At 37.7% G+C, this 11603-nt stretch overlaps 1 protein-coding gene across 1 annotated transcript in view; it reads right to left on the reverse strand.

The window, feature by feature from the left end:
- The window catches only part of LOC141727272 (coiled-coil domain-containing protein 171-like), a 48867-nt gene extending 37738 nt beyond the window's left edge, over positions 1 to 11129 (reverse strand). The window contains exons 1-3 of the mRNA XM_074533634.1: positions 11088 to 11129; positions 4277 to 4451; positions 1970 to 2151 (exon numbers count right to left, since the gene is read on the reverse strand). Of these exons, the coding sequence (XP_074389735.1) occupies positions 1970 to 2151; positions 4277 to 4451; positions 11088 to 11129 (399 nt within the window). The remainder of the gene's footprint in view (positions 1 to 1969; positions 2152 to 4276; positions 4452 to 11087) is intronic.
- Positions 11130 to 11603: the final 474 nt, after the last annotated feature.

Consider the following 11603-nt stretch of genomic DNA (forward strand, 5'->3'; position numbering starts at 1 on the left):
TTCACAGCCAAGTTCAGAAGTACGGTTTGTGACCTGCAGTTTTTCCAGCCAGGATTTGCCTACATGCTCAGAATCCCACTTCTCTGAACTAATTAAGACCACAATTAAATCTCCTTAGCTTTCATTTTGTAACTCAGAATAACTAAAGGAGATTTAAACCAGGCCTGAAAATACACAACACAAAAGACTGCAATGCATGCAAAGTCATAATTTATAAACCCAAACATTTCTGATGTTCATCTGACAAGTTTAAATTAATTCAGCTTTCAATGCAGTCAAGCCCAGATGTAAGAATTTTTATTTCCTGGAATTTTATAACTATACATAACATAATTCTAGGGTGATGGGCAGACAAACAGCTACAAAAGCAAAGAAGAAAAATTTAACATTTTTATTACTGAGGCAGGTTAGGGTTTGGCACCTACCAGTGAATCACATTTTCATTTCAGTGAGTTTTGAAAGTCCTGAAAGACTTTTGAGTTCAGTGACATCAAGATTGAAACCCTACAGCTCACTCTGGCCTGTTTAATTAGATGTATTCATGGCAATCTTAGTCTACTCATGCTAATTACATTGCCTACAATTTTATAGCTTTAATACATTTACCAACAAAACCCCTCCCTCTACAACCACTGGCAGAGAACACTGCCAGGGGACTGACAGACAACACAATGTCCTGAGCCATACACTGCTCCTTTTGTCCTTTTTCAAGGACAAACATCACTTGACAGAGCATGGCATACTTTTTCAACACTGGTTTTTGATGCAGCATTAAACTCTCTGAAGGTAGCTCCTATAAAACACTGTACACAACAGAAGGCAATACCCTTCCAGAGCCTCCTCAAACTAACTCAGCCACTTCTGTTGGCCAGAACTCAGAGCTTACCCTGCTACCCCTGGCAACTTAAAAAGGAAAACTCTACCTAAAAGTGGGCTTCTTCACAGCCGATATCCTGCCCAGCTTTAAAAGGATCAGCTTTGAATAAAAACTGGTTTGTGTTTCTGTTGCAGTGTGTTGTAATATCCTGTTTTAAACTTCCAGGTCACTTCCCCAGGTGTGCCAATACCTCTCTCCCTTCCCCCTCACCCCCTTGCTGAGTGAGTTCTGTCAATCAGGCTTAATATTCCAACAAGGCCTCGTAAGGTTGGTCACTTTCAAAGGATGCCCTTCAAGCCTGGGGATCATTGGCCTATCTAGGTGTCCCTCGTCCCTTGAGACCCTGCCCCCCCACCTGGTTGGTGGCTCACCTGTCCCTTCCCCTCCCCCTGTCCCGGAGCTTAAAAGGTGAATCAGACCATGTGCTCGAGATTCTGTTGGAGCTGTAACCAACATTCAGACCTCTGTGACCATGGAATAAAGCTCTGGATATTTATCTTCTGGCAGAATCCGTCTCCTTCCTCCTCACCATAGCCTGAAGCCTTCCCTCCTGAGGTAAACGGAGCTCCTAACAAGCCTGGACTTGTTCAGTGCCCAGCTGCGACCACCAGCAAGCTAAAGGTGTCTCTGTGGTGATACGCCACAGTTGGCGCCTTTGGCCCAGCAGCGAGGGTCAAACTGGCCCAGGCACAATCTACCTGGTAATATCGGGATTCATATTCCAATATTTTGGCGCCCAACGTGAGGCTGCATTTTCTGCTTGTTTTGAGAAGGACATCAGGTCCTGTCCACAAGCTCCTCTGTTTTTCACTACCGCTGTGTACTGATAATTTGGGTTAGGTGTTTACCATGACAAACAGGCACAACACCTTCCATCAAAGCCCCAAACCAACATTACACACTAAGTGTAATAACTTCATGATTCTGTAACTTCATTACTTCTGTAATCTTCAGCATTATTCTGCAGTATTTAGCTATCTGGGGAAATTTTTTCCCCCTTAAACCAGAAAAACTCCAACCCACCCCACACTTTACACCAAAAATCTTTCAGCCAGCATCTCATGGAACTTTCCATCTATTAACACATCATACCTGAAAAGCCGTTTCTGCTTCAGCTTTTCCTCTAATGAGGAATTCTAGCTCAGCAAGGTGTACTCTGTGGATGTTATCCTTCTCCACTGCACATCTTTGTTGCTCCTGTTGAAGCTGCCACTGATCACTTTGAACTAATTTCTCAATCTCTGATGCTTTTTGCTGATGTCTGTCATTGATTACTGTTGTTTACAAAATTAAAAAAAAAAAGAGAGAGAAAGAGAAAGAGAAAAAGAAAAATAGCACTGAAAATTAGCATGTTCAGAAAAAAAAAAGTATAATCAACTTAAGTTCCTCTGTGTATTGTGATATCCTGTGAAACACTGGAACAGTAACACTTCCAGTTTCACTACAGAGAAACAATCACATTTTGTGTTCCTGCAGCATCTTTCACACAAGGACATAGAAATGCTTTGGAGATTTCTACAAGTTTAAACTCTTCTCCCTTTGGAAAGGAATAAAAATTCAACTCTTTCAAGTGAGGCCTCTATAGCATAGGGAAATTAATAACTTAATTACATTTTTCTGCAACACTTGGTTAGCTTATTTCCAAATATTTATGAGATACTTGAGTCTGTAGCAATTAATTTCAAGCTCATTTTAAGTATCAATAAAGACAAACACCAGCCACATGAAAATGATTCTAGAAAAACCTTAGGCAGGTTGGGCTAATGAGCAAAGGCTTAGCTTTTCTGGGGAAATTTACTGCTGCTCAAGAGAGTTAAATCTTCAGCCCAATGGTTGCCCCAAGATAGGAAAATACTGGATCTACTTCTCTGTTAAAGCGTAAATGCCAAGGAAGAGCTCTTTTCCTAAAAGTTTTACTAGGAACTTTGCTTCATTTCACAAACTCAGTCAAAATATGTTGGTTTTTTTTTTTATGTTGCTGAGTACAACTAGCTATGTTGGCATCTATGTGATCACCACTTCTAATAGGTTTTTACTTCAAATTCATCCCATTCTTCTGAAATTTCTTCCTAGATGGAGAAGAGGGAGAAAACCAGAAGAGACATGTTGGGGAAACACAGAGAATTAGTGGACACAATGATGGAAAAGACCTGTCAGATGTCAGGAATCGAACCTCAAGAGGAACAGCAGAAAAACAGTTTGGAGAAGACATAAAGACAGGCCACAAGTGAAATGCTCTGTCCAAGAAGTTAAGCTGAGATGGTGTCAAAAACACCACATGAGGTGAGCAAGGCTCCAAGAGACAAGGAAGAAGCAGTAAGTTAAAAAACTGAAAAAGAAATGAGAAGCAACACTGCAACTATTTGGCTTTGACATTTGTCACAATGAAAAAAAAAAAACCAGGGGTAAAAATCAACAAAGAACAAAACAAAACTAAACTAAACTAGCAAAAAAACCCCTACCAAACAAAAAACAGCTTGAGAAATTTAAATCAACCAAGATTTTTGTAATTTGTATGTTCTCCAAATGAATGAAAGTGCAGAATTCTTATTATCTTTTAAAAAAATATGGCCGTATAAATGCACTTTCAAGTTTCAGAGTTTCCTTCCATCCTTGTAAGGTTACAAAGTTCAGGAGTGCTCCAGTCTTTTCAGTGAACACCAGAGATTCCCAAATACATAATACATCTCCTGTACTGAATTTAAACAGTATTTTATTTACTTAGGTAACAAAAAAAACCAACCAACCAAACAAACAAACAAAAAAATCTCCCCAGCTTTTAAGAGTGAGAAATCTCTTTCTGTTTGAGAAGAAGTAATAATTTGAGTTGCTGAATGCAAAACTAGTAGGGGGAAAATGTGCCAGTAAAACCATTCCTTTCCACATACTAAACAAAACCAAAGATGACATGAAGAGGCCAGATATGAGCAACAAAAAGCTAGAAAAGGTGAAAGAAAAAAGCACCATGATGAGAACGCCTGGGGAGAAAGAAAAAGCTTTTTGGAAAGAGTGTAAACAAATAAACAGGATTTGATTTTATTTTTTTCCCCCTGAAAATAAAAAGGAAGAACTGCTGGACATAGTGATAAGCAGGAAGGGGAGAGGGACTCCTTAATTACAATTCTGTACACACTGAAGGAAGGAATAACAGAGGGTAAGGAGCAAGAGAAAAAAAAAGGTATTGATAGGCATAGCAGGTTATATTTAATTCATACGAGACAGCAAGGGTTTTGCAAACTCTTATGAGCTTATAGAAGCAGATGAGTAAGACATGGGAAAATAAGAAAATAAGAGACTTTCAAAGAATGCTGTAATTGTAAAACCTTGTGCAATCTCTGCTTTTTAATGACTTGGGACTGGTGTATCCTCTGGTCACGATTTTTTTTTTTTTTTAATTACCTTGAAGTTCCATAACTTTGGTTTTTGCATCACACAGTTCATCCTCTGCAGAATACAGCTGTAAATTAGCTTCTTTTCTAGCAAATTTCATTTCACTCTCCAGATTTTGACGAAGAAGTTCTCCTTTCTCAAGTTCCAACCTTAATTGCAGTACTTCTTTTTCATAGCGACACATCTAGAAAATAAATATTTCAGAGATTGCATTCACAGCTGCCATCTTATCCCATCTGATTTTTAAATACAGTCTTGAAACCACACATTTTAGATACTTTCATTTTTTTAATGCAAACTGATCCTGTTCTTAGATAATTTTCATGTACCTAAAATGTACCTCTCTGTTTTTCCAAACATGCTCTACCTTAAGAAAATAAAAGCTACAATTACATTCTACAGGCAATTTTATGGTAACTGTATTTAGCAACTAGAAAAGCAGTTGTGTTGGGATATTAGATTATCAGACACCTAGGAACTCCTATGTAAACACAAACTTCAGTCCAATGATGTTCAGCAGTCAAGCAGAATGCTATTAAACACAACAAGCAAAACAAAGAAAAGGCTTCAAAAAGGATTCTTATCTGGGGTAAGAAAGATAGTCTAGTCAGTGCTGCCAAAAACTAGACCCAGAAAACCACATTCAAGCCATTAGAACTCAAGAAGCTGGAAAGTAAAACATGAATTTCTTCAGAACATCTACAAAGCAGCAGCATCCTTAATGCATGCTCCATTCATAGGAAATAATTTAAACCTTTTACAAAGGTTTTCCCTGATGCTCTTGTGGCAAACTGGTACCTAAATGAAGTAGCAGTAAGAAAATGCTTCATTAAAATTTTCTTTAGTTTGAATTTTATTACTGATATAAGTAACAATTCTGCTCTTATCAGTTTTTTAGGGGCATCTGGTGTGGATGCTCATTCATCGGTTTCCTACTAAATACAGCCAATAAACCAAGTTTGTTGCTCCCTATCCATTTGTTTAAGGATTGCTGCTTCTTACACAGTGACTTGCCCATGTCCTGATCCCATTGCTCCATCAATGGTGGGGTGATTCTGTAAAATGGACCCCTGGAATTACTGGGATTAAAACACTCAGACAAACAGACAAACAAACCACATCTTATGCTGAGAATTCCAAAGCTGGAGGTGCAAAATATTCTCCTGCATGGTTGTACTGTTGTGTAGTGCTCAGGTTTCTTACACACACCTTCAGCTCTTAGCAATGACCCTAAAAGTGATATCAGTTCCTAGGGACAGGCATGAGATATCTGTACAGTGCTACTTTGTTATTTTCCAACTTCTGAATGTGATTTTCACTCACCTGATGAGAGGATTATTTCAAGGAAACAAATCGCATTTAAGGAAATTAATTTTATTTTTACCCTTAGAAAAATTTCATTTATTCTAAGGGTAAAATAAAGCAAACAAACAAAAAGACTCCTTACCTCTTTAAAGAGTTCATTGGTTAATTCCCAATTTGTTTGCTCTTGCATTTTGAGTCTTTTTCTCAGATCTTCAACAGTGTCCATTTCCATTTTATTTAAATCCTGATGCAATGGTACCTCTTGTAACTGATTATTTGAGCTGAAAAACGTGTTTTGAAAAAACATGAGCATTCTTTTCAAGTTTTAATGCTTCTTTGTTTCAATTCCCCAATCATGGGTCCAGAGTTTTAAACCTTCACATAAGTAAAATTATTTTGTGCAGTTTTCTTCTTGCTGTTGCTCTTTGAAGAAAGGATTATATAGAATTGCTTATTGTGCAAGATATGAGAGATGTGGCAGCAGCAGGAACTTAAAAGAGATATTCACTTTAGATTAATAAAGTTGATTTAAGCATAACATATTATTTATTATTTTTCAGTATCTTTGTTTCCAATAATGAACTTCCATAATTTTTGATAATTAACTTCCAGGAGGCTTAGAAACGTAATTCCAATTATGTGAGTTAAAACAACTGCAAGCTTTTCGTCTCCACAAAAAGTCTCATTTTTTAACATTAGTTACCATCTCAAAACCATCTCTGTCACGAAACAAATGCACAGATGTGGGAAAACCCTCTCTTTTTACACTTTGTCTTCTCAGATACATACATTCAAACCACAGACATGCAACTGATCACAGATACGACACAAATTGAAGGCTTAGTCCTCAAACTACCCTGTTTCATCATAATTTCCACTACGATTTTAGTTAAAACAAAATCTACTTGGCAATTAGCAGAATCAGCCCTCAAGCACCGCAAACAATAACAAAAGATTCAACACCAAGTTTCTATACATAAAGTGAAAAATTTATACATATGATATATAAATGTATATATATACATATACACACATAAATATATATAGATACATATATATATATGTATGCATATACATATAAATAGTTACATAAAAAACCTATTTATTAACCAATTAAATAATTTAAAGTGAAATTATTATAACTTCAAACTGGAAAACTTTTCAGTTATTTCAGTTCTTGAATATCAGTGTTCACATTATTTGATATGTTCATTTTCAAATTATTTAAAATATGTAAGACTGCAACAATTATTTTATCCAGACAAAAGTGCAAGAGTTTAGTGCAAAAGGGCAAAAGGGCAATAAATGTGAAATACACTGATAAAAAAAATTATTAAATTAAGCACTAAATTAGTATCATATAATGCAGAAATGTAAATACCAAAATACCTTTGTCTACATGAAGTATTTTTTACAGAAGTAACACTGTACTGGCATTTAATTAATGGATCTTTCTAAATAAAGAGTCACCACTTTCCTCCTAGATTTGTGTATAGGCACAGTTAACATTTTTCATGATCAAAAATTTACCTGATGACATATTTTTCTCTATTTTTTTTTTGTCTGGCCAAAGAGACAAATACTATCAATAAGGGGATCTGTCACTTAGATTAAATCTTGCCTTTAAAGACATTACTATTCTTAAAGAAGGAAATTTCAATTTTAACTGCAGACCATAAATATTTTATAATTGAATAAATAGTAAGTATTTTCCCATTTAAAAAGAAGACAGACATCATCTGTCAGATCAGAACAGCTATGTCATCAGAAATTGTTCCATAAGGTGCCGTGTTCTTAACACATTTTATATATTTAATAAATGTAGAGACAATAATCATCAAAACCTGCATGCACTGCATTATTAGTGTTCAGTACTTTCTACCAAAGCCATACCCAAAGCAAGCAACATGAATCAAAGAGCAAGAGATCAGCAACAATTAAAATCACTATTTTTAGTGCAACTCAGCTCCTGCAGTAAGAAGATTTGGAAATAAGTAGAACCTGAGCAGCTAGAGCATCTGTAAGCTGAATAAAATCTTGTTTGTCGACATCATGTAATAGGTTTGAGTGGCCCTTTTTTCTCCCTTTCTGGGGAAAACACAGAAGAAATAAAGGCAAGTAATATCATTCAAAGATGATGAATAAAGTACCAGTCTCAGCTGAAAATAGCTAAAAGCCAGACTGCACCAAGAGGGAAAAATGAAACCCAAACTGAAAACTGGGGAAGACTTGGTCCAAGAAAAAGGGTTATGAAAAGGGTATCCATTTATTTGGTGTGTAGGCAGCAGGGGAGTAATTTACCTTATTTAAACCTGGTGAGATGTAATATTATTTTCATGGAGGCCACACAGAATGGAAGCAAGAGAAAAACGACTTTTTGTAAAAACCTTTAAGGTTTTAATTAAATTACATTGGTTTGTGTGGCAGTCAGAGCTAAAGAAATCTGTTCCTTTCAGCTCTCCTATGAAATATCCACCAAGAAAAAATCATAATGAGAGACAAATTAAAACTTAGAGGAGAAACTAACTATCCAATAAACTATTCTGCTTAACTGAATCTGTGGGGGGTCTGTGGGGGAGAATAAAAAAAACCCAAATCCATACCATGCAGAAATTATGTGATAACACAAGGATTAACAAATTAAGGATGCCATGGAAATCAAAAATATGTATTAGAGCATTAAAACAGAGAACATAATATTAAGTACAGGCAAAAAAAGCATTACACACCTTTTGAAATAGCATTTTTTGCACAGCTTCTAAAGTTGCAATGCAATTGGTGGAAACTTAAAGATATATATCAGAAAACCCTAATTTTTTTTCTTAGTATAGAATAACAACAACAACAAAAAACAAAAAAGCACCCCCAAAAACCAAAACCAGCAATCAAAAATCCCCCAAATCAACAAAAACAAACAAATGAACAAAAAATCCCCCAGCCAACCAGTGTCAGAACTGTTGAACTATTGCTTATCTTGCCCACTTCATTTTGGTTGTGTGCTTATATATTTTCAAATAAAATGGAAAATAGCCTTAAGGATTTTTGTTTCTGTGATACTTTCTTTAATTGTCACAGCATGGCCAGCAAGTGCAGTACTTTATGAAAACTTTCTACTACCACTTCTAGGAGATCTTTCCTCCCATCTTCATTTAACAGCTAGAAGTGTTACAACCACAAAACTGTCAGAAGATTCAGCCAAAGGCAAAACCGCACAAAGTCCCTAGAAGGTTTCAAAATATGCACAATTTGCAGCCTAACAAAATTCAGAGAATGTTTTCTACTTCCATTTTCATATATTAGTAGTTCATCAACTCTTGATTTTGAGCTGAAATACATTTTTTACCAACTACAGCTTTTAATAAGATACCATTTTTATTAAGGTATCATTTTTAACAGGAATTTAAGAGCTTTCAATAAAGCATATGAGCAGGTGAAATAGCTCCTGAGTTCTACATCACAGAAGGTATTTTGTAGCTCAAAACCTAAATTCTCAGCTTTCACTTCACAAGCCCGCTGCTTACAGTGAGCATTGACCATTGCAGAAAAGCAACTTTTCACTAGCTTCAATTCCACAGCTGGCAGAAAATGCAGAGTAGTTTTGCAATTGAAAGGAATGTTCTTTCATTTACTACCTAGGAGTGTAATTTTGCTAAACTTCTGCAGCTAAGGGATCAGACTGCAGTCTGATTTTCTAACCAACTCCGTATTTGTGAAATTTTGCAGTTCCCATATAACTGGCAGTTTTGTACAGACTAAAGAGAGACAAATTGCTTGTGCCAAAGATCAAACTCTTATCAGGTTATAAAACACAGGGGTCATCATAAGATTTAAAGCCAACCTCTACCACCCCAATTAATTTGGAAAACCCTCCTGTGCCTCCTGGGCAGTGTTCCTGCTTGCTGGCAGAAACTGTCTCTACCTCCTGGTGACTCTGTGACAGTTTGCATCTATCACACCATATCTGGTTCTTACTCAACCTGAATTGTATCATTTCAGGCATTCAGAAAATAAATAAGCCAAAAAAGCAGGAATTAAACTGCTAGGCTTAAAAAATCCAGAACTGGACCTCACCTAATAGGTTGACTGGAAGCAACGTTGTCTGAAGGGGCTGAACTCATGGTTTCCAAACTGTGGTTTTTTAAAGTCTATAAACTGTGGAGGATTAAGAACACAGTTAACCATATATACTTTTACTCGATGAGCTTCAAAGATCAGCTTCTTCTATATCATTAAACTATCAAGGCATCTAGCAGAGACATGCTTTGCTTTATTAGTCAGCCTACTAAAATATTGATTTTTTAAACCACTCATACTACCATGTCACGTGAACAATTACCACAACTGCAATTTGACATCAGCTTTAGGAAATAGAATTGTACTGCTATTCTTCTAAGCCTGACTATTGTAGAGAAATAAATATGTATATATAGCAGGATATCCACTGTCAGAGTTTTCAGAACACCAATAAAAAATATCATGTTTGCATAGATTGAGCTACATTCCTCCTAAGCAGATTACAAACTCTGCTTCTCTTCAAAACAATTCTGCACAATTCTAAGGGAGATAAATGAAGGTACTAAGGTACTGTGATTTTTTAAGTAGATCAGATATCCAAGGTTGCCTGCCTAATAGAACACTTGCTATGTTAAAGGCTGCTAAGTCTTTCACAATTTGTGCAGAATTTTTGCTTTAAGATGTAGCCCTGAAAACTAACAAATTAATTTTTCATAACATGATTCTTTTTATTATTGCAACTTACACCCAAATCTCATAATGAATGGGAAAAAAATTTGTAGTCTCATAACAGAATCAAAATGTTTTCTGTCACATCCACGTCATTCTGAAGTTTTAAAACTTCTTTAAATTACTCTGAAGTCACATAGCGGAAAAGAAAAAACCAAATCTGAAGAGTGTCACCTGAGAATGCTAAAGATTTTGAATATGCAATATTCCTCTGTTAAAATATGTATCGATAGCTTACTAGCATACAAAGGATAAATTCATAAAAAGTGCTATTTCACTTAGGAAAAAAAATTCCAGTGCCATGGAGCAGCTTGTGGGAGCTCCAAAATTAACCAAAACAGCAGAGGAAGTTTTTGCTTGGGGAATTATGTTTGATGTGTCACTAAAAATTTGTGTCAGTTTATTCTTGCAAACTTTCGAATAGATGCTGAATACTTCCCAATAGGCCCCTGATTCAGATGTGAGGAATAAATTCTCCTCAGTGAGGGTGCTGAGACCCTGGCACGGCGTGCCCAGAGCAGCCGTGGCTGCCCCATCTCTGCGGGTGTCCCAGATCAGACTGGACAGGGCTTGGAGCAGCAGCCTGGGACAGCGGAATGGATCCCTGCCCGCGGCAGAGGGTGGAACAGAACGGCATTTGAAGGTCCCACGACGTTTGAAGGTGATGGAGAACACTCGAGGATAAACCCAACCGCGATCTTAAGGGGCCCCAACATAAACCAGGAAAAGCCCCGACCTATAACAAACCCGCAGTGAGTCCGCAGAAACTCACCGGAGTTCTGCAGCTGTCCCGATGGCGCTCGCCCTCCAGCATGCCAAGCCGGGACTGCCGCAGGAATTCCAGGGGCCAGGCGGAGCCCCGGACGGGAATTCCGCGGCTGCCTGGATACGCGGGGTGATGTCACAGCGCCCCGAACCCAGCGCGGGGCTCCCGCCGCTCTCTGCCGCTTCCAGAAATGTCTAAAGGCTTCAAAAGGACTCCCGACCGTAAAACGTAACTGCGGGGAGCCAAAAGGACCGACCGACACCACAGCCGGGCTGATGTGCGTGTCCCCAGGGCAGCGCCCAGGTTATGGGGAGGAACAAACAGGCAGAAAGTTCTGAATGTCTGTGGACAGAATTCAGAGCAGGGGCTCTCTGGATCACGGAAGCACATGTCCCTCCATGAGGAGGGAGTTAGGGTTAGGGAAAGGTTCTTGTGAAACCTCTCAAGCTGAGAGATTTCGAGCCCCAGGTGTGTCAAACACCAACTGAATAAAACCCACGCTACAGTATCCTGGGAAAGCAC

This window comes from Zonotrichia albicollis, chromosome Z (genome assembly GCF_047830755.1).
Source record: "Zonotrichia albicollis isolate bZonAlb1 chromosome Z, bZonAlb1.hap1, whole genome shotgun sequence".
In the NCBI taxonomy this organism is placed as follows: domain Eukaryota; kingdom Metazoa; phylum Chordata; class Aves; order Passeriformes; family Passerellidae; genus Zonotrichia; species Zonotrichia albicollis.